The sequence below is a fragment of the Doryrhamphus excisus genome, chromosome 4 (assembly GCF_030265055.1).
Source record: "Doryrhamphus excisus isolate RoL2022-K1 chromosome 4, RoL_Dexc_1.0, whole genome shotgun sequence".
NCBI lineage: Eukaryota > Metazoa > Chordata > Actinopteri > Syngnathiformes > Syngnathidae > Doryrhamphus > Doryrhamphus excisus.
This window is the reverse complement of record NC_080469.1, coordinates 26,504,301-26,527,735: the sequence shown is the minus strand read 5'-3', so window position 1 is coordinate 26,527,735 and position 23,435 is coordinate 26,504,301. Positions and strand designations below refer to the sequence as shown.

The following is a 23,435-nucleotide window of genomic DNA, read 5'->3' as shown; positions in this document are numbered from 1 at the left end:
CATAACTGCTTACATGTAGATTTTTTTTATTATTATTGAGAGGGTTCTTGAGTGTGGCAACCTGATAAATAAATATTCTTTGTGACATTGCATTGATTTTGTATTTTATTTCAAGCACTGGTATCAATATAAGCCTGATAGGAATAATTTGTAATTATATAGGGATTAATTGGAAAAAAATAATATTGTGGAGAAGAAAACTGTGACTTGACTGCTGGCTTAGACGGGATTCAAATACCTGACTTCATTTCTCCAAAGTCTCTCTGCTTGTCTGACATCTGTCTCGCATCCTGATTGGCTGGCAGCAAATGTCAACAACACAAGCGCGGCCCGGCCAACGCTCTGACCAATTGCACAGAGACTACATCAGCATCAATGCAGTAAGGTTTCAATAAGTTTCTACTTCTGACAGAAATGTGCAAATACTCAAGTGCTGTCCACCTTAACTGTCAGGTGGTCCGTTCTCTTACTTTTCAGGTGTCATTCTGAGTTCTGCCCTTTCGCAGGAAAAAGAGCCTTTGTACTTTTTCACATGAACTCTAAAGAAAGGTACAAGCTGAGATACACTGCATTGGCTGAGAATTGGACCCAGGGCTCCCGCTTGGCAAGCGAGAACTCTACCACTGAACCAACAATGCCACATGTCGGAGAAAAGTGGCTGAGCCTATGCAAAGTGGCACTGAATGACAAAACATCACAATGTCATACTCTTTGGATTTAGCTCCTTCTGGCGTAATGGGATCCACAACAATCATGTCAGGTTTGGATGCACCGTAGACTCGTTTTTGAAGGGCAAGTGACAAAAAGAGGTACGTGGATCAAAATTCAGCTGCCAAAGTTTCACGGACCAAGCACCCAGGTACGGCTGGGATTTGAACCCAGGATCTCCTGTTTATTAGACAGGCACTTTCACCAGCTAAGCCATAGTGCCAGCTGAGCATGTCAACCTGGCAATGCTGCCTTTACTCTTCTAGACAGTAACTGCTTGCAACGTTGAGACGACGCCATTTGTCGTGTGTCATTCGGTCAGCAGGTGGGGAATCCCGTATATATTTGGCACCGATACAAAGGGTTTACCTATTGGGAAGAATGCAAGGGCTCTCCAAAAGAGTCCAACACAAGTGTCATACGAGGGTCTGGAAATGGTCCCTGGGACTGACACAAATAACTAGGCTGTTAATCTGGACTAACATAACATAATACCCACATGGGAAACAAAACGCAGAGTGTGTGAATGCCTTTTAAAAAGGCCTCTGGAGGGTCAGGGTGGCCGAGTGGTCGAAGGCACTGCCTTCAGGGTGCAGTCTCGAATGAGGCGTGGGTTCGAATCCCACTCCTGACAGCTTCTTGCATCTTGAAGTGGCGTCACCCTTCATTCCAGAGTGGCCGAGGCTGTTACTCCTGGGCAGTAAACCAGGGGTGCTTTTCAAAATGTCTGCTGCTGAAAAGTGTGCAAAGAAGACCTGTTGTATCCCGGGGTCTTGCATTTCTCCTGAAAACAGGCTTTGTATCTCAAAATGACCTCTGATAAAAAAGTATGGAAATACCAGTAGAGGACTGCTGGAATTGGAACCAATGAGCCCCTCTTTGCTAGACATGTAATTTGACCAACTAAAGCATCGTGCCTGTGAAGCATGCAAACTTGACTTGAATGGTGCCTTTAGTAGAAAAGGAAATCCTGTGCATCTGGCACGGACACAAAAACAGCTCACCAATGGGGAAACATGTTCCTACAAGGGAGGGAGACCAAAGTGTCAATTGTCACCAGTGAAACACCCTCGAGAGGTAAACAAAACAGCATGTCAAAGCAGAGCGTCAACAATCCTCTCAGTCACCAAGACTGCAAGGAGCAGATCAATGGGGGCAGTGGACCCCATTATCCTCTACCCAAAATTTAGACCACGAGTGCAGAGAATGCGGACCGTGAAGGAACAACAAAAGCCCCCGTCGACAACACCCTGCCCCTCATAACCCCCCGGCCCCATAACCAACAGCGCAGAACCCAGTGAACTGCGAAACACCCCCATCAAGGCAACCAACCGACCAGGTAAAGGTAAAGAAAACAGCATGGCACGGAGAATGCGGTCTGTTAAGGATGAGTTAGTCGATTTTAGCTGGAAACATTTGATGCAATGGTGTCCTGTGGTCGATTAGCTCAGTTGATCAGAGCGTGGTGCTAATAAAGCCACGGTCATGGGTTCACCCCCGTACTGACCACTCTTCTTTATCTGCTCCAGGAACAACAAAAGCCCACGGCAAAAACCCATCGGGCCCCATAACCAACAGCGCACAACCCAATCAACTGCGAAACACCCCCATCAAGGCCGCTAACTGACCGGGGAAAGGTCAAGAAAACAGCATGGCAAAGCAGAGCGGTGGCAAACCTCTCGCGCACCGTGACTGCATGAAGCAGATCAATGGGGGCGGCCACCCCATTGTCCTCTACCCAAAATTTAGACCCCGAGTGCAAAGAACGTAGACCGTGAAGGAACAACAAAAGCCCACGTCGACAACACCCCGCCCTCATAACCAACAGGGCCCCGTTTCACAAAGCAGCTTAAGTGAAAACTCGGAGTATGTTAACCCTGAAATGAGGGAAACTCTGAGTTTTCCGTTTCAAAAAGGGAGGTAAGTCAAACCAGAGACAGAGGAGTAACTCCAGCCTGTTTCACAGAGAGAGGTAACTTAACCTCGGTGTCAGTTACTATGGCAACAGACTCTGTGAACATAACCTGGTCGGGACCAGGTTTTCTTCAATGAACCTCGAGTTTCTTTCTGTCTCCGCCCTCTTACGCTACACACGGTGTGATTCATTCATTGCCGTGCGTGTTTAAAGCCAGTTTGGATCACCATCACCAACAGCAGTAAAATAAACAGAAAGACAAAAAATTTTTTATTTGGTCTTCTTTATTTCCTACAAATAAGAAAAAAAAATGGTTTCTTACTTTTTAATTGTTACAATCATCAACACAATTCACCTATGACCATGCACCCACCTCTAACTTGTGTTTTAATAATTCAATTTCCAGATCCGTTTTAGTTATCTGGCGGTCCAGCAGCACCATTTCGTTTTCTGTTTTTTGTACTGTTTTTAATAAATGCACTTTGTAGATTTCTTTTAGTGGTAGCTGGGAACACATAAGGATGACATTATACAGTTGCACATGAATTCCACTGAATTAACCTCTGGAATTTACTGAATATCTCACTGTGTCAATCTGTGCTGTGGAGGTTGAGGGACCCTCTTCCTGCTGCCCAGCCATGCTCTGTTAAAATGGATAAGAATCCGTTAATACTTCAGTGTAGGCTAAAAGTCACTATAATCCACAAAAGCATGTAAAGACATGTGAATGGAGAGGAAATCAGTAACATCAAGATTTTACCTCTGTAGGCCTCTCTGGCTCCCTCTCAGACACCACAGAGAAGGCAGCAGACATTGTGGTCCCATCATCTTCATCATCCTGTTTAGAGTGTTGTGTTTCACTATGCTATACTTTAAATATGGCATAATCTCTGGACTATTGGCTACTTACAGTTAAAGTGGCACATGGATCCACTAGACCAAGTACGCCTTCAGAATCTGTTGAGACAAAAGAAAAACACATGAAAGGGAAATTAACATTGAAATATAGGCCCCAAAAAAGTTTGAGGCCTAGGCCTATTACATCTTATCAAGGCTGGTGGCTCCTGTGTAATCATGTCCGAGGATGAGGTCCCTCCAGGGATCCCCTCTGCGACTGGCCTCCCGACAGTCTGACTCATGGCCTGCTCCTCTGCCTCGGTCAGACGTGGTGGGGGTGGTCCTCCGCCAGTTTTGCGGGCAGATGCCCGCTTTCTGTTGGCTGAGTAGAAGTTAGATGTTGCTTTTCATATGTCTGATTTAACTGTATACAGGTGAGGACATTTATGTGTGTGAAAACAATATTATGTTGGAGTTAATGCACACTGAAACAGCTGCTGAATGATATTTAGTGGTAAACATGATTAAAAAGAGGCACCCTGACTGTTATGCTGAGGGCTTACCTGTTTGAACAATGTTTTTATATTTCATCTTCAGCTGCTTCCACGTTCTTTTTTCGCCGGTGGGATTACATCTAAGTGACATAAATTGTAGCTATAACACCATTCTACTTGTTTGCATCTGTAGCCTAATATTATTGTGATTGCATAAATGTATATAATAAATTTAAACTTACGCATTGACTCGAGCAGTAATCTTCTCCCACGCCGACTCGCGTTCTTTCGCTGCTGCAGCCGTGTTGCTTTCAAATTCGCCGTATGACCGCATTAATATATCCAGTTCCAGAGGACTGAAATATGACGATCTTTTCTTATCACTCGTTGCCATGGTGAATCGAGGGAACGGGGCTCCATTGATCAGGGCTTTTTAAAGTCGTGGTGCACGCGCTTAACTCAGAGTGAACAAACTCTGTGTTGATTGAACCAATTGAAATCACCTGTTCTGAAACCCGTAACTCAGAGTTTCCTGTCTCAGAGTAGATCAACTCAGAGTTCAGGGTTAGACTCCAGAGTTGGTTGAACCTGCTTCGAGAAACGGGGCCCAGAACACCAGGAAAACCTATCCAAGGGTCAATGTACGTCAGGTTGGAAGCGTCGAACCAGGGTGAGGTTGACACACCTTGTCTGGTCCTCAGGGCGTCCGTGGCATGAGGTGAGACCCTACGGAAGTAGCACTATGCACTAGGCGCTCCGCATCAATTGACAATACTGTTATTGGAGGAAGGAAAGAAATCAGGGCACAAACACCAGTCATGTTCTCGGTCGGTAACCTATCACTCACGTCGGGTCCACCGCACCACTACCAGAGGTCAGCCCTGAGGAGCGACCAGAAGAAGGCATCCACCAGTAAGGTAGAATTACACTAAGAGGTATTAATGCCGGGTTGTACAAATCGGGAACCTGTGGAAACGGTAATGCACATAAATTTACCTTTCGCCACTGTGCTGCTGAATATGGGCTTACCTTTGACCTCTGTAACCTCGGGGTGCGCGAATGGCCTACAATTAGCCAATAAAACAAAGGATTCCTTGTAGAATTTAGGCAATCAATCCCGCTACCTCTCACATGCAAAGCAAGCGCTATACCATTTGAGCTAATTCCCCTGCTTTTCCTGGCAGAGAAGGTCCAGTCTCAGAACTATATTGGTTCTTGAATTAACTCAGAGCAAATGACTACTGGATCGTGGGAGGGAGCAAAGCAGTGGCTCAACATATTTGACAGTGCATCCCATGCCGGAAAGCTCGATGAGCCACAGAGGAACAAAAGATGGCTGACTTACCTCAAGACCACATTGAGCCTTCTCCACCAATTACCTATGGTGGCATGGATTGTTTTGGCCCCTTTCACACAAAACAAGGGCGTAAAGAACAAAAACAGTACAGTCTACTATTCACTTGTCTATGTTCTGGAGGTGTTCACATAGAGATGCTGGAGGACTTGACCACTGACTCATTCATCAATGCCCCAAGATGCTTCATTGCCATCAGAGGTGCTGTTTGGCACATCCGATCAGATCAGGGAACATACTTAGTTTGAACTAAAAATGAAATGGAAAAGTCTCTAAAGGAAATAAACACAGAAAGAGTAACAGAATACCTGGCAGACAAGCAATGCAACTTTGTCATAAATGCAAGCCATATGGGAGGTGTTTGGGAGCGCCAGATCAGAACCATCAAAAGCGTGCTCATTTCAGTCCTAGCAAACAGTGCTGGCAGGTTGAGTGACAGTTCCTTGAGAACCTTTCTTTAGGAAGCCATGTCTGTTGTGAATAATCACCCTCTTACTGTGGACAATGTAAACAACCCATGTGTCTGGAACCACTGACACCTAACCACCTGATTACCATGTAGTCATTCATTCCCATGCCACCACGTGTTTCCAAAATGGCGCTGCGGACGGCTGCCTTGGTGTGTTGGTCCTCCAGCACCTGGACTCCGCAGGAACCTATGCTAGGATCCTGTTTGTGGACTTCAGCTCCGCCTTCAACACCATCCTCCCAACTCTGCTCCAGGAGAAGTTCTCCCAGGTGAGCGTGCCTGACTCCACCTGCAGGTGGATTACAGACATCCTGTCTGACAGGAAACAGTGCGTGAAGCTGGGGAAACACATCTCAGATACAAAAACCGTCAGCACCTGATCCCCCCAGGGCTGCGTTCTTTCTCCTCTGCTCTTCTCCCTGTACACAAACAGTTGCACCTCCAGTCACCAGTCTGTCAAGCTCCCGAAGTCTGCGGACGACACCACCCTCATCGGACTCATCTCTGACGGCGACAAGTTTGCCTACAGGTGAGAGGTTGACCATCTGGTGACTTGGTGCAACCTGAACAACCTGGAGCTCAACGCCCTAAAAACAGTGGTGATGGTTGTGGACAACAGGAAGAACTCAGCCTCTCCTGTCCCCATCACCCTCTGTGACTCTACGATTGACATTGTGGAGTCCTTCCGCATCCTGGGTACCATCATCTCCCAGGACCTCCAGTGGGAGCCGAACATCAGCTCCCTCATCAAGAAGGCACAGCAGAGGATGTACTTCCTACGTTCCTATGGCAGCTGAAGAAATTCATCCTGCAAAAAGACAATGTTGGTGCACTTCTACAGCTCCATCATTGAGTCCATCCTCACCTCCTGCAATCTCCCGTCCCTCCAGGATCTGTACGCCTCCAGGACCCTAAGGCGTGCAGAAAAGGATTGTGGCCGATCCTTCTCAACCCGGACACAGTCTCTTTGAGAGGAGGCTGCGGTCCATCAGGACCAAAACCTCACGCCACAAGAACAGTTTCTTCCCGTCTGCTGTCAGCCTCATCAACAAGTCCCGGAACCCCCCCCCCCCCCCCGACACTGTTCACACCCCACCTCTGCCTCATCCTGCCACTTTGACACTCTATATGCGTTAAATTAACGCTCAGTTTGGACTCTTAGGAAAAACAATCAGACTGCAGTTCCGGAACAACAAACAAAAAACAGACTGTGTACATATATTTATACTGTATACTGTATATTTTGTATTTTCATTTTTTAATAGATGTGTCTGCACCTACTTCACCAAAACAAATCCCCAGTCGAGGTCAGCAGGCCCCGTCTCCACTGTAAACAGTGTGGACTGGGCAATGCTTCCCTTTTCGGAGGGTCCGGACGGTTTGCCAGAACCCCTTCGAGGCCGACCAAAAGTCGTGCTCCATGGCCTCACCGAATTCCTCCCACACCCGAGTTTTTGCCTCGACAACCGCCGAAGCCGCGAACCGTTTGGCCTGACAGTACCTGTCAGCTGCTTCCGGAGTCCCACAAGCCATCAATGCTCGATAGGACTCCCTGACCTCTGGTGTCCACCATCGGGTTCGCGGCCTGCCGCCACGACTGCACCGACCGCCTTGCGGCCGCAGCTCCGGTCAACCGCCTCAGCAATGGAGGCACGGAATATGGCCCATGTCCTCCCCCGGGATGCAGGCGAAGCTCTGCCAGAGGTGAGCGTTGAAGACTCGACGAACGGGAGACTCTGCCAGACGTTGCCAGCACACCCTCACTACTCGTTTGGGTCTACCAGGTCTGTCCAGCATCCTCCCCCGCCATCTAATCCAACTCATCACCAGGTGGTGATCAGTTGACAGCTCAGCCCCTCTCTTCACCCGCCTGTCCAGAACATGCGGACGCAGGTCTGATGACACGACTGCAAAGTCGATCATAGACCTGCAGCCAAGGGTGTCCTGGTGCCAAGTGCACTTATGGACATCCCAGAATTTCTAGGCGCAGCCAAGGTGTTGAGGGAATCTGTTTCAGGGGCCTTAGAATCTCATCTCTGCTATTTGCAGATGATGTGGTTCTTATGGCCTCTACGGGCTGTGACCTTCAGCGCTTACTGGGACGGTTTGCATCTGAGTGCGAAGTGTCTGGGATGAGACTCAGTACCTCCAAATCAGAGGCCGTGGTTCTCAGTCGTAAAAGGGTGGAGTGCTCCCTCCGGGTTGGGAATGAGGTCCTACCCCAGGTGGAGGAGTTTAGGTATCTTAGGTATGGTCACGAGTGAGGGAAAGTGGGAGCGTGAGGTCGACAGACGGATCGGCGCAGCCTCGGCAGTAATGCGGTCGCTGTAACGGACCGTCGTGGTTAAAAAAGCTTTCAATTTACCGGTCGATCTACGTATGTTCCCACCCTCACCTATGGTCATGAGCTTTGGGTCATGACCGAAAGAATGACATCTCGGATACAGGCGGCTGAAATGAGTTTCCTCCGTAGGGTAGCTGGACTCACCCTAAGAGATAGGGTCATCCGGGAGGGCTCAGAGTAGAGCCGCTTCTCCTTCACATCGAGAGGAGTCAGTTGAGGTGGCTCGGGCATCTAGTCCGGATGCCTCCCGGACGCCTCCCTGGTGAGGTGTTCCGGGCATACCCAGCCGGGAAAAGGGCCGGGGCAGACCTAGGACACGCTGGAGGGATTATGTCTCACAGCTGGCCTGGGAACACCTTGGTGTCCTCCCGGTGGAGATGGAGGAGGTGGCCGGGGACCGGGAAATCTGGGCTTCCCTACTAAGACTGCTGCCCCCCGCGACCTGGACCTGGATAAGCGGAGGAAAATGGATGGATGGATGGACTTGTATACTAAAATGAGATGGAGATAATTGCAATATTTGTCGGAATAGTTCTGGAACAAATGGTGGAAGGAGTATCTGACCAACACTGCTCTGAGACAAAGATGGCATACGCCAAGAAGAAACATGCAAGTTGGAGATGTGGTGATCGTCAAAGAGGAGGAGGTTCCCCGAAACGAATGTAAACTGGCTGGGATTTTTCAAGTCCATAAGAGTGACAATGGACTAGTGAGGACAGTTACGGTGTTTCACGATGCTTCAATGTCCCGCAATGGCGTGTGAATGCACTCAAGAGCAATAAATGCATCGAGAACAGCAGTAAAGGAAGCGTGAACTCTTTACTGGACCAGGTCAGCTAAGTAACAAAGACCATACATCTGCAAGCTCTTCAAAGGACACGTAAAGAGTACAGCCATAGCAGAGGATGGTTTCGATCCATCGACCTCTGGGTTATGGGCCCAGCACGCTACCGCTGCGCCACTCTGCTGCTGACATCTGTACAAGTACCCAGCTTTGTGCGGCTCCTTTTGAGTGTCCTCTGTTGTCAGTGAACCTCACAAGGTCACAGTTTTTTTTCCTGATCAGGGCACCGTTTTAGGTTGGGTGGATGAGTGATCCAAAGCGCCAGATTAAGGTTCCTTACGCTCAGGAGGCACTGGTTGAAATCCCACAGCTGGCATTTTCCTGGTCAGCTCCATTATCCACGACTGGAATGATTTGGCAGCAAAAGACTGTCAGATTGTACAAGACACCTGAACACCTTGAGAAGAAGATTAAGAGAGGTTTTGTTCTAATGAGAAGGGTTTGTTTGTTGACATTGTGACATACAAAAGAAGAACTCCCCGTCGGGGAATCGAACCCCGGTCTCCGGCGAGCAGGCCTTTTTCTGCTTAACCTGGCCTTTTTGATCAAATCCACAGCTGACCGAGTTTCTCTGGGAAGACAAGAAGCGAGAGGTTCAGTCATCACTGGGAACTTTGGAAGTGTAGTCACCTTAAGTCAGGTCTGCTTTGGTGAACTTCAGAGGCATCATGACCAGTCTGCATCAAAACATTATCTGAAATCCTGTTGCAGGTTTCTGGCATTGATTCTTAATTCACTTGCCATCCCTGATCGATGGTAATGGTAATGGTAATCATGCCCGCGTGGCAGGCGAGTCTCTTTACTTGTCTGACGTCTGTGTCGCATCCTGATTGGCTGGCAGCAAATGTCAACAAACTGCAAAGTGGCGCTGAGTGACAAAACATCACAATCACAACACACACACGGGATGCCAGGGGAGGCCGAGTACTAACAGAGCTGAGCGAGAGGGCATAAGAAAAAAATTTGTGACCTTGTGGTGGTTACCCGACAGCACCAAGGATATGTTGCGCGTCTGATGCGTAATGCATGCCAGGTGATGTTCATCTAGCGAGCGGACATTCTTGTGGGGGACAAGCTCAACAGTAGGAATGTTGAGAGAACTGACGAGTCCGCTATCAATGAAGTTCTCGTCCGCCCCAGAGTCAATTAATGCTGTGGTAGGAGAAGCTTCCCCCGCCCAGGATATCGTACCTTCCACCTGAAGTCGGCCCACCAAAGCGGATGACGCAGCCGGTGTGGTTGGAGCGGGCAGTGCCAGCAGCTGGGGAATATCCCTGGTGGAGGAAGAGCGTTGGCGTGCTGGGCGAACTGGACAGCGGGAAATTGTGTGTAGGACTCCCACAGTACAGGCACAGCCACTGCTGGAGCAGGGAGGGAGGAGTGGTGCCGGAAGAGCCCCAGGAGGAGGGATTTGGAGCCGACGTGTGGGTCGGAGAGGCTCCGCCCTCTGCTGTGTGCTGCGCTCCCGCAGCCGGTTGTCGAGTCGATTGGATAGCGACAGAGAGCGGCTGGAATGACAAGGCGCTGCGGAGCGCATATCGGGCGAGTGTTAGAATAAAATGTACATACAGGTATTATTTTGTTAGTTATCACCCTTATATCCATTTGCTTAGACAATAGAAAGTGTTTGAATGTGCTGAAGAAAGAATGTTCCCGTGACCCTAATCAGAGACCCTCAGCGACCCCCAGGTCCTGGAGGTGCTTGGATGCACCAACAGTGACTCTGCAGATGCTCATGTTAATCCTGCAAGAATGTGTTAAGATAAGAACTCATAAAACATTAAAAGTAATTGCTCTCACATACACACACTCACATAGACAAACAAATACAGCTCGTGCAACTGTCTTCTCCACCCCCCCCCCCCCCCCCCTTAGAGTTGCACGACCATGTAGTAGGGACCCCCGAAAGAGAATAAAAGGAGAGGAGTGTGAACTGCATATTCAGAGTGGAGCGGCATGTCACTGGGTATGTGGTTTCACTCTCCTCGCTGCAAGTAACTTTGAATATTGTTGTCTGTCTCTTCTGTATTTTTGTATTTAAGTGTTTTTACAAGTGTCACAGGAGTTTGAACCTGACAAATACTCACTTAGGAGAACGTTAGACTGAAGTTCTAAAGGTCCCTGGTTCAAGCCCAGTTTTCAGAACAATCCCTGTTTATTTTGTGACTTGGCAAATAGTTTGAAAAGGCTTATTGGCTGGCTGAAAGGACCTTAACTTCATTCTTCAAAAGGCCAGACATCCAGCCATCCAGACAAGGTTAGAGGAGGTTACAAGCCTATTTACAAACCATTGACTCCAAGGGCACAAGTTGAGTCCATCGAGATATCAAAGTGACCCCGAGGGTGGCTAAGGTGTTTCTTTCAAGCCGCGATTGTGATGTCTTGTTTTGTTGAAGAAAAGCCCATTATTTCTGGAACAATTTTCCCTACAAAGGAGACATCTTTGTCCATTTGGACAATTGTCAATCTGCCCCCACTTTGGACACATCGTCGTGTTTCATTGTTTGGCAACTGCTTTGTGACTTCACCAGTCCCCTTAAAAGCCCCTTCCTTCAGGTTTCCATAGTGTAATGGTTATCACATTTGCCTAACACGCAAACGGTCCCCAGGTCGAAACTGGGTGGAAAGATGGCCTTTCAAGTCCTTCTTTTACAAAAAAAAGTCAAGGTGACAAATAGGAACAAGGACATGTGCTTGATCTCTGAAGGGACTTGAACTCTTGATACTCAGAGTCTGATGCCCTACGAAGTGAGCCCCCAGGCCTTTGGTCAGAAGATTTGTTTTTGTGTATTTGGAATGAAATGTTTTCTGCATGTTGAACAATTTTCAACAGGAAAGATATCTTTCAGATGTATCAATAAAACTGCTGCCTGTCGCTGCCACACTCTTTGCATTTCACAGCTATTTTACAGTCTTTGGCTACATGTTTTGTGGTAGCGCAACAGCGAAAACAGATTGAGTTTTCTTTTAGATAAGCTTTTCTCTCATCTAACGGTTTGACCCTAAACCCACGACATTTTGATAAGGGGTGTGGCTTGGTATGTATTGGGCATTGATCTGCTGGCTCATCTGTTTTCTTTTCTTTAACACTGTTACTTGTAGGTTTTGCTGTTACCTCTGTTTTTCTCACTGAAACTGTTTTGGGATTGTTATATTGTTTTGCATATCTTTCATGTTTTGTCTGAGTTACAGCGCAGTTCGATGAGAACGCAAAACTTGGATCGTTTCGGGTTTTTGCTTGCCTGGATATAAAACTTACAAAGTAAGTGAATGGTGGAAAGGAAACCCTGTGTTCTTCTTTGTACATAGACCTGAGTGATATCCAGCGTTCTTGCAGACCGTAGGGAAGCTTCTCGACAATAGGATTTACACCCCTAGCTGTGTCAAGATAAGCTAGACCAGGCAGATATCCCTCTGCCTTAGCTGCCTGAATCTCCAAAAGAATGTCCCCTAACTCTCTGAGACGCTGATTATCTTTGTTCGAGATTTTAGGGAAGTTCTCTAGTTTTGACAAAAGAGCATTCTCAATGACCTCTGGTGAGCCATAGTTATCATCTAACCTCTCCCACACCAAAGCTACTCCTGCTGTAATGTTGTGAACATGTGCGGACCTGATACGCATAGCCTGTGTGGAAGACTCGGGGCCGAGCCACCTTAACAGTAAATCAAGCTCTTCTCTAGCTGTTAAATTAAGCCCTCTAATCACATCCTGGAAAGAGGTTTTCCAGGCCCAGTAGTTTTCTGGACAGTCATCAAATTTCAAAAGTCCAGAGCTCACAAGTTCTCTTCTAACGAGATGTTTAGTAAGATCAGTCATTTGTGCTGGTTCACAAGGATAGTCTCTGAGGCTAGCTGTGTGAGACACTGGAGCAGGAGGACAATGTGAGGACCTATTTTGATTGTAATCAAACATAACCTCACCATTAACAAAGGTCGTAGGCTGGTTTGTGACGGTGCCGGGGAGCGGATACCACTGGACTGAAGATGGTGGTGCTGGTAATGATGCTCGTGGTGCTGGCGTGGATGTGGTGAGTGGCTGCTGTGGGACCGGAGCTGGCTGCTGAGCGTCGGGTGTCACATAGTGAGCCTTCACATACTCGCTGGTGTGTTGAGCGGTGTCCTCTGGAGGGATCTGTGCCAGGTCTTCGAGAGAGCTGCCTTCCACTGCTGCTGCGCCTTCATAGACTGCTGCTTCAGCTGCGGCTGCCGTGGCACTTCTCTCGATCTTTAGCACATACAGACTGGCCTCCAGTTCTGCTTTGCGTTGTGCTGCTTCAGCCTCTATTTTAGCCTTTGCTTTCATCATTTCTGCTTCTCGGGCTGCATATTTCGCCTCCACCAGGGCTGCTTCGGCACTAGCCCTTGCTTTGGTGGCTGCGGAGCTGGTTGAGGACCTGCTGGACCTTGAAGTCTTTGTTTTTGAGGCGACTGACCTGGTGTCGTAGAGCTTTTGCGGCTGGTCCGACTCGTTTTGCTGCTCCATCTTGTATCGTCTGGACACGTGCTTTAGTAACAGCAGATGGTGTTTTAGCCCGCTGTGTAACAGTCCTTTTACTATTCTGTCCTCACGATGGTGTGACGTCTACCAAGGCTAGACAGATAGCAAACAACCAAAGAAATACTCCGTGGCCATGTATGTTCTTAGAGCTTTACTTGGCTTGCAGGCAGTAATCTCTTGTAACAAGTTGTAAAACTGTAATACACAAATAAAACAGTGTATCAGCAATGTGTACAGGCTTCATCAAAAATGAAAGAAAATGCAAAGTGAAAGTATAAAAAACTCAAAATGAAAACGTTTAGCCTAGCTAACAGTCACATGTGCAAATCTAGCATAGCATTCACATTCAACTGTAGCTCAAAATGCTAGTTTACGTTTTATTAAACACTCATATTTGCAGAAACACATATAAAACTTCAAAACCTACGGACTAAGATACCCCAAGGCTGAAAACTGCAGATGAACCGTCACTGATGTGCACTGTGTGGTGGCTGTGTGCAGACTGAGTAGCTGGAACATGTTTGGGCAAAAACGAAAGCTATCTCAAGTTTGGCCACAAGGGGGCAGCGTGAGAGTGTGTGATTAACTAAGATTTGTCTTGAAAAATGCAAAAATAAATGTGATAACAGTACATTCTTAGTATTTGGGTGTTTTTTCTTTTAATTGTGGTAATTGTTTTTAATTCTGTAAAGCACTTTGTGTTGCATGTATTTGCAGGAAAAGTGCTATACAAATATTGTTGATTTGATTAGTCAAGAGAACATCAACAAAAATCAAAGGATTTCTCGCATGCGAAGCGAGCACACTACCATTTGGGCTAGATCGCTTGCTGTTGCAGCGTTGGCAACAACTATTTTGGTTCCTTTGCTGGAGTGTTGAAGAAAAGCCCATTATTTCTGGAACATGTAAAATGAACTACAATTTTCCCAACAAAGGAGAAATCTTTGTCAATTTGGACAATTGTCAATCTGCCTCCACTTTGGACACATTGTCTTGTTTCATTGTTCGGCAACTGCTTTGTGACTTCGGCAGTCCCTTTCCCCCCGGTTTCCACAGTGTAGTGGTTATCACATAACACGCAAAAGGTCTCCAGTTTGAAACTGGGTGGAGACATGGCCGTTCAATTACTACTTTTACAAAAAAAGCAAGGTGACAAATGGGAATAAGGATATGCAGATGGCAGAAGATGGTTTCGATCCATTGACCTCTGGGTTATGAGCCCAGCACACTTCCTCTGAGGTCCTTCAGACAAGAGCAAACAGCTTGTCCTTCGAGCCGGACTTGAACCAGCAACCTAAGGATGCAAGCTTGAACCACTACAGTCCTCCACTCTTCCAACTGAGCTATCGAAGGGCTTGTTGGTTTGGGGCGAGTGAGTACATCTGAGTGTTCCACGGCGTCTCATTGAGGTTGCGGGCTCCAACACGCTGTGGCTGAGAATGCCACTTTTGACAGAATTTTGGAGATAATCAAGTCTCAGGTAGAGATGATCGACTTTTCTGATCGAATTCAGAGGTCATGTGTTGGTCCCAAAAACGGTCTTGGCACTTTTTTCACCAATGAAAGGTATAATAACAGCCCTGTTGCATTGCCTGGGAATCGGACCCAGGTCGTGGCATGGCAGGCGAGAACTCTACCACTGATCCACCAATGCCTGCATAGGCACAGTGGAATTGTGTTGCAGGTCGAAGTCGAAGGACCATTTGGTTCCTAATTCATGTCCGTCAAAAAAATCACAACAGTGCACAGTGTCTTCTCTAAGAGTCAGAGTAAGATTCCTAGTTTACTTGTAGATTTGAGTTCAAACACATATCAGTGGTAAACGATTCAACTCAACTTGTGCGCTTGGAGTCAATGATTTGGTTTGTAACCTTCTCTAACATTGTCTGAATGGGTGGCCTTTTGAAGAATGAAATTAAGGTCCTTTCAGCCAGCCAATGAGGCTTTTCAAACTATTTGAAAAGTCGCAACAGAAACAGGGATTGTGTTCAAACCTGGGCTTGAACCATGGACCCTTTGAATGTCAGTCAAACGCTTTCCCAAGTGAGCTATTTCAGCTGTAAAGGCGGTGGTCTGCTTTTTCAGTCGGGGCGGTCAGGGTCAAACTGTGTCTGTGCCACGTGTGTTGCTGTGTTCCTGGTCCAGTGTGTTCTCATCTTGGGTTGGAATGTCCCCATGCTGGTAACGGGTGGGGAATACAGCAGGGGGGAATCCCGTACATTTGGCACCGATACAAAGGGTTGCAAATTGGGAAGAATGCAAGGGCTCCAACACAAGTGTCACACTTCTGACAGCTTCTTGCGTCTTGAAGTGGCGTCACCCCCATTCTAAAGTGTCTGAGGCTTCTGCTCCTGGGCAGTAAACCAGGGGTGCTTTTTAACATGTCTGCTGCTGAAAAGTGTACAAAGAAGACCAATCGCACCATGGGGTCTTGCATTTCTCCAGAAAACAGTCTTTGTACCTTAAGATGACCTCTGATAAAAAGTATGAAAACCAGAGTCATGGAAATACCAGTAGAGGACTACTGGACTTGGAACCAACGAGCCCCTCTTTCCTAGGCATGTAATTTAACAACTCAAGCATAGTGCCTGCAAAGCATGCAAACTTGACAATGGTGCCTTTAGTAGAAAAGGAAATCCTGTGTATCTGGCACGGACACAATAATAGTTTGCCAATGGGGAAAAAAAGTTCATAAGTGACCAAATTGGATTTCGAGTCCAACGCCTTAACCGCTCGGCCACCGTGACTGCATGGAAAAGACAAATGGGGGCAGGTGGACCCCATTGTCCTGGAACACAAATTTCGACCATGAGCAACGATCAGTACACCACCACCTGTGGTCGGTTAGCTCAGTTGGTCAGAGTGTGGTGCTAATAACGCCAAGGTTCAACCCCCGTATTGACCACTCTTCTTTATGTGCTCCAGGAACAACAAAAGCTCATGGTGACAACCCACCAGAGAGTGGACCCCATCCACAGGTGGGTGATCACCCACCCACGTGTGAAACACCCTTGACAAGGCTGCAGAAAGACCAGGGAGAGGTAGAGAAAACAGCATGTCAAAACAGAGCGGCAACAAACACCTTGGTCACCAAGACTGCAAGGAGCAGATCAATGGGGGCAGTGGACCCCATTATCCTCTACCCAAAATTTAGACCACAAGTGCAGAGAATGCGGACTGTGAAGGAACAACAAAAGCCCATGTCGACAACACCCCAGCCCTCATTACCAACAGTACACCACCACAAGGAAAACAGCATGGCGGTGACAAAAGCCCAGGCCTAAAACTCCCCGGGCCCCATAACCAACAGCGCACAACCCAGTCAACTGTGAAACACCCCCATCAAGGCTGCCAACTGCCCGGGGAAAGGTAAAAAAAAATAGTACGGCCCCGAAATTGCCACCTCCAAGATCGACTGAGGTCTTATACTGCCTACATGGACAAGCCAAATATCTTCTGGACAAAAAGACTAGTGTACCCCCGTACACAAAACAAGTATCTTCCTCACATGCTGCCAGCTGATCCTTGACATCAGCTGTCACAGACATTCAAGTCATTTGGGGAACTCATCCTGATCCAGGGTTACCACTGATTTGTAGAGTAAGTAAATAAGTCACCATACACTTACTGTTAAAGGAAGACACAGTCCAAACACTCGATTGCTGCAGGGCAAGTAGGTTCCACCAAGACTTGAACTTGGATCACTGGATTCAGAGTGCTAACCATTACACCATGGAACCTGCAAGCGCATTTTAGGGTCCTGAAGTACACACTGTCAGACTACATTAGAGTTGATAGAACTTCACTGTGCACTGCTTTCCTTTCCCGAGACGCCGAATGGTGGTCCAGAATCTCTTCGAAGCCGTCCGGAAGTCATTCTCCATGGCCTCTCCAAACTTCTCCCATGTCAGAGTTTTTGCCTCAGCGAATGCCACGGACCGCTTGGACTGTCGGTTCCTGTCAGCTGAAGTCCCATAAGCCAAAAAGGCCTAATAGAACTCCTTCAGCTTGACGGCATCCCTCACCAATGGTATCCACCAATGGGTTCTAGGATAACCGCCACGACAAGCTCCGACCACCTTACGGACACAGCCACCTCGACAATGGAGGCACAGAACACCCCTGCTTCCCTCTGAACATGGTCGAAGCTCTGCACACAAGGAATACTTTTCTTTCCTACAGTTATAAATAAGCAATGTGACATGGTAGTGTACAGGACGTCTTCAGGCTGGTGCAACACACCCGAGCACCTCATGAAGAGCAGAGCTGTCCTTTCCGGGCGAAATCCATGAACTTGGAGGTGCAGTTTGCCCATTTGCAGGCAAAATTGCATTTTATTTTGGAGAGGTTGCCGAGCGAGCCAGGAGTTGAACCTGGAATCTTCTAATCTGTAGCCGGATGCTTTATCCATTGCACCACTTGCCTACACAATAAGACAAGGTGCTTGGCAGGAGAATGTAATTGGGACTGGGTTTTGATTGATATCTGTGGCTGTTTATGACGCCAAAATTGTGATTGGGACTTGGTAATTTACTCACTGACTGAGGATGCTGAGGGACTGATCCTGGACTCATTTCTGATCCCAACATCTATTCTATTATAAAACAAAGGATTCCTTGGAGAATGCAGGTATCGATCCCACTACCGTTCACATGCAAAGCGAGATCTACCATTTGAGCTAATTCCCCTGCTGTTGTACTGTAGGCAGAGAAGGTCTCATAACTATTTTGGTTCTTTTGATGGACACACTGTCAGGACCTTTCTGAGTGCAGCCAGAATACCGTCCCTGGTGGTCTAGTGGTCGGGAGTCAGTGCTCTCACTGCCGCGGCACAGGTTCCATACCTGTTCAGGGAACTGACTTTGGGCAGGTAATGACTATAGATCGGATTTGTCTTTGGCCTCGGTCGAATAGGTGGAAATATGGCCTTTCAATTCATTAGTTTACAAAAAAAAATCAAGGTGACGAATGGGAACAAGGATATGTGCCTGATCTCTGAAGGTGTGCACACGAGCATCTGTCCCCAGTTTGGACACACAATCCATATTTCCCGGATGACTGATCGGGTGCATTTGCCTTTAGCCATGAATTAATTAGCCGGCTCAGTTCATAGAGCATTAGACTTTTAATCTGAGGGTCCAAGGTTCAAGATCTGTTCAGGCGGTGAGTTGTGGGCCCCTTCCCTTAAATGTTAAACCCCAACCTCTTTGCTCTTGCTAATGTGGTCTATTTTCTTAGCCCCACAAATGTCCAAATTCACAATGGTTTTGCCTTTGAGAGCATTGTAGTACATATGACATGTATACTACATATGACATCAGAAATGATGGGTATTTCTTCAACAGAACAAGACATCTGATTCAAAACATTTACTTGACATGTTGGAGAGAAAAAAACAGCAAAGGAGTCGCAGAAACACCGACAAGGCACTGCTGGGATTTGAACCTAGGGTCTCCTGTTTACAAGACAGGAACTTTGACCAACTAATCCACAGCGTCGGTGAAGGGCTGTCGTCAGTGTTAGGTGAACCACTGCGTGAAGGAAACCACACGAGTGGCCAGGCTTTCAACAGTACTGGTGAAATCATGCCAGTCTAAGCGGACAGAACAGACGATTATTCACCTCCTTGGTCTTCGCTGTGTCGAGGATGAGGATGTTGTTTGCATGCAACGACACCACAGCGGCCACCTCCTTCCTAAAAGCCCCTTCGTGCAGGCCTGTAATGCACCAGATCAGTCATCTGGGAAATATGGATTGTGTGTCCAAACTAGGGACAGATGCTCGTGTACACACCTTCAGAGATCAAGCAGATATCCTTGTTCTCTTGTGCTCTTTGTCACCTTGATTTTTTTGTAAAAGAAGGAATTGAAAGGCCATGTTTCCACCCAGTTTGGATATAGGGACCCTTTGCGTTTGAGGCAAACGTGATAACCACTACACTGTGGAAACCTGAAAGAAGGGGCTTTTAAGGGGACTGGCGAAGTCACAAAGCAGTTACCAAACAATGAAACACGACAATGTGTCCAAATTGGGGGCAGATTGACAATTGTCCAAATTGACAAATATTTCTCCTTTGTAGGGAAAATTGTTGGGGAATAATGGGCTTTTCTTCAACAAAATAAGAAATCACAATTGTGGCTTTAAAGGTTTAAAAGCTAGCTGTGAAACAAACACCTGAGCCACCCTCGGGCTCACCTTGATGTTTCAGTGGACTCATCTTGTGCACTTGGAGTCAATGATTTGGCTTGTCACCGCCTCCAACATTGACTGGATGGGTGGCCTTTTGAAGAATGAAGTTAATGTCCTTTCAGCCAGCCAATGAGCCTTTTCAAACTATTTGCAAAATCGCAACATGGACAGGAATTGTGCTGAAACTCGGGCTTGAAACAAGCACCTTTAAAACTTCAGTCTAACACTCTCCCAAGTAAGCTATTTCAGCTGCAAAGGTGGCGTTCTGCTTTTGTGGTCTGGGCGAAAAGTGGGGGTAGGGGGAAGCTGTTTCTGTGCCACGTCCTATGTTGTTTTATACCTGGCCCAATGTGTTCTCATCTTGGGTTGGAATGTCCCCATGCTGGTAACGGGTGTGGAATACAGTCCATTGATGAGGATAAGCGGTACAGAAAATGGATGGATTTCACTGGTTGAAGTTGTCAGCTACCACAAAAATGGTCATGCGCCACGAGCCTGTTCTGAATTCCCCTTTGGCCAATCGACACCACAACAATTTTCAGAATTGTAGACAGTTGTGTGATTTCCCGACGGGAAGCTCCTGTTTTGTATGTCACAATTTCATGTTGAAACTTGAGCAGGGTTACGATTGCAACAACCAGTAGGGTAAAGCAAACCCGTCTTGATTGTTACGACTGATTGTCCTCTGGTCTTCATGAGGTGCTCGGGTGTGATGCACCAGTCCTGGAAGATGGCAAAGGTGCATGGTCAAAAAGGTTTACTTAAACAAGTTATTCCTTGTGTGCACGGTCAGCTCATTGGCCTTCTCACTGTTGAGGACGAGGGAGCAGAAATCTGCTGGCATACTGTACTTGACCACAGTAGGAGGAAAAAACAGGTTGGCTTGACATTTAAGGGAACATGGACTTGAACCCTGGACCCTCAGATTAAAAGTCTGATGCTCTACCAACTGAGCTATCCAGGCCCTTGATGAAAGAGGAGAACTCACAAGGCAAAATCTGCTAGCATACTGTACTTGACCTTGCAGACATGAATAAACCGTGGTCCTGAAATTGTCACCTCCAAGATCGACTGAGGTCTTAAACTGCCCACATGGACAATCCAAATATCTTCTGGACAAAAAGAGTTCATGGTCAGACAAGACAAAGGTTGAGCCAGTCACCTGAACATTAAACTTTTGATCTGAGCGTCCGGGATTCGAGTCCCTGTTCAGGTGACCAGGTCTGAGGTCCACTTTGCAAATGCCTCATTTTTGCCCTCAAAAAAGGGCAACAGGACAATCCCTTGGTACTTTATGGAAACTACATGAGGAGCCTGGCTTTTAACTGGAACTGGAAAGACTTGTGTAGCCCCGCACACAAACCAAGTGTCTTCCTCACATGCTGCCAGCTGATCCTTGACATCAGCTGTCACAGACATTCACGTCATTTGAGGAACTCATCTTGATCCACAGTCACCACTGATTTGGAGAGTAAGTAAATAAGTCATCATACACTTACTGTTAAAGGAAGACACAGTCCAAACACTCAATTGCTGCAGGGCAAGAAGGTTCTTGGATCACTGGATTCAGAGTCCAGAGTGCTAACCATTACACTACAGAACCTACAAGTGCATTGTAGGGTCCTGAAGTACACACTGTCAGATTACATTAGAGTTGATAGAACTTCACTGGGCAATGCTTTCCTTTCCCGAGACGCCGGATGGTGGTCCAGAATCTCTTCGAAGCCGTCCGGAAGTCATTCTCCATGGCTTCCCCAACCCCCCCCCTGTCAGTTGAAGTCCTATGAGCCAAAAAGATCTTCAGCTTGACGGCATCCCTTACCAATGGTATCCACCAATGGGTTCTAAGATTACCGCCACGGCAAGCACCGACCACCTTACGGCCACAGCCGCCCCGACAATGGAAGCACAGAACACCCCTGCCTCCTCTGAACATGGTCGAAGCTCTGCACAAAAGGATTACTTCTATTCCTACTGTTATAAATGAGCAATGTGACATGGTAGTGTACAGGATGTCTGCAGGCTGGTGCAACACACCCGACCACCTCATGAAGAGCAGAGCTGTCCTTTTCCGGGCAAAACCCATGAACTCGGACTCGGAGGTGCAGTTTGCCCATTTCAGCTGCTCCAAATTTGTCTGCAGGCAAAACTTTAATTTTAGACTCAGGTCAATTGGAAAGGTTGGCGAGTCCCAGGGGTTGAACCTGGAATCTTCTGATCCGTAGTCAGATGCGTTATTCATTGCACCCACTGTACTTGACCACAGTAGGAGGACAAAAGAGGTTGGTTTGACATTTAAGGGAAGGGGTCACTTGAACAGGTCTTGAACCCTGGACCCTGCGAATAAAAAGCTGATGCTCCAACTGCGCTATACAGGCCCTTGATGAATGAGGGGAACTCACAAGGCAAAAACTTCTGACATACTGTACTTGACCTTGCCATGGACAGAGATGAAGAAGCCCCGGTCCCGAAATTGCCATAGATACAGCCTGCAGTTAGCAAGTCATAATCAGAAGGAATATCGACTTTTGACTTCAATATTTATGCAACTGAACAATAAACTCCCATGCAAAATGGAGCCAAAATGGATACAATCTAGGGTTACAACAGTGACCTTCCCATACCTTTATAGAAACAAACCAAAACCAACCTCACTTGAGTTGGATTGACCAAAGGAACCATGCAAAAACGGAAACAATCGAGTTATATTACACCGATTCGAGACACATTACCACAAGTTGTTGCAATTCTCAAGGGTGTTTGAGCCACGCATCCATGTACTTTTAGACTATTCTTAAATAGTAAATAATAAATAAAATAATCCTAAAACCAAGGCAGTGCATCATGGGGCATCCGGATATGAACCAGGACCTCCTGATCTGCAGTCAAATGCTCTACCACTGAGCTACACCCCCTCAAACACACCATGCATCGTTACACGATGGGAACTATGCATATGCACTAAACCAGCACATCCTCATGGTGACTGGGAGAATTTAGCAAACAAAGATTGACTTCTTGATGGGTCAGCTAGGTCGAAAAGGTTTACTTAAACAAGTTATTCCTTGTGTGCAGGTCATCTCCTTGGCCTTCTCGGTGCTTAGGATGAGGTAGCAGAAATCTTCTTGCATACTGTACTTGAGCACAGTAGGGGGACAAAAGAGGTTAGTTTCACATTTAAGGGAAAGGGCCTACACCAGCTTAAGGCTCCTTTCTCTCAGTAGGCACTGGTTGAAATCCCACAGCTGGCATTTTACTGGTCAGGTCCATTATCCACGACTGGAATGATTTGGCAGCAAAGGACTGTCAGATTGTACAACTCAGCTGAACACTTCAAGAAAATGATTAAAAGACGTCTTGTTCGAGGGGGGTTTGTTTTCCCGGACTGGTTGTTGCAACCGCAACCCTGCTCAAGGTTCAACGTGACATACAAAAGAACAACTACCCGTTGGGGAATCAAAACCCGGTCTTCCACGTGACAAGCGGAGATACTGTCCATTATACTAACGAGGACTGCTTCTGAGCATTTGTGGTGTCAATTGGCCAAAGCGGAATTCAGAACAGGCCCTGGTATCCCACAACGGGGCGAGGTGCAGTTCCTCCTCTTTGTTGTCATCATAAGGGTCTTCTGAATCCCTCTTGGTCTGTCCTGTCACCTCGGACCTGTTTGCCTTGGAAGACCCGACCAGAGGCATATAGCCCCAGAAAACATAGCCCCTCGAATCACCCGGGCACTCAAACCCCTCCACCACGATTCACGATTCACTGTGTTTCAGTGATTCCT

At 47.1% G+C, this 23,435-nt stretch overlaps 1 protein-coding gene and 2 non-coding genes across 3 annotated transcripts; all 3 read right to left on the bottom strand.

The window, feature by feature from the left end:
• Positions 1-2,010: 2,010 nt before the first annotated feature.
• On the bottom strand, positions 2,011-4,516 carry LOC131128287 (uncharacterized). The gene is made up of 7 exons (XM_058070996.1): positions 4,197-4,516; positions 4,024-4,094; positions 3,666-3,842; positions 3,534-3,580; positions 3,384-3,461; positions 3,210-3,266; positions 2,011-3,128 (listed from the first exon to the last, which is right to left on the bottom strand). Exons 1-7 carry the CDS (start codon positions 4,346-4,348, stop codon positions 2,979-2,981), a joined length of 732 nt encoding a protein of 243 aa, XP_057926979.1. The 5' UTR covers positions 4,349-4,516; the 3' UTR covers positions 2,011-2,978.
• Positions 4,517-9,017: 4,501 nt separating this feature from the next.
• On the bottom strand, positions 9,018-9,089 carry trnam-cau (transfer RNA methionine (anticodon CAU)). The gene has a single exon. It is a non-coding gene; the product is annotated as a tRNA-Met (tRNA).
• Positions 9,090-14,729: 5,640 nt separating this feature from the next.
• trnay-gua (transfer RNA tyrosine (anticodon GUA)) lies at positions 14,730-14,816 on the bottom strand. Its single transcript is given in 2 exon segments — positions 14,730-14,765; positions 14,780-14,816. It is a non-coding gene; the product is annotated as a tRNA-Tyr (tRNA).
• Positions 14,817-23,435: the final 8,619 nt, after the last annotated feature.

Bases quoted from the DNA above. Each gene is read 5' to 3' on its own strand.
- LOC131128287 (XM_058070996.1), bottom strand. From the start codon at position 4,348: ATGGCAACGAGTGATAAGAAAAGATCGTCATATTTCAGTCCTCTGGAA. The intron at 3,843-4,023 runs GTAAGCCCTCAG...ACTTCTACTCAG, and splicing joins TAAAAACATTGTTCAAACAG to CCAACAGAAAGCGGGCATCT. The intron at 3,581-3,665 runs GTAATAGGCCTA...TTGTCTCAACAG, and splicing joins GCCACCAGCCTTGATAAGAT to ATTCTGAAGGCGTACTTGGT.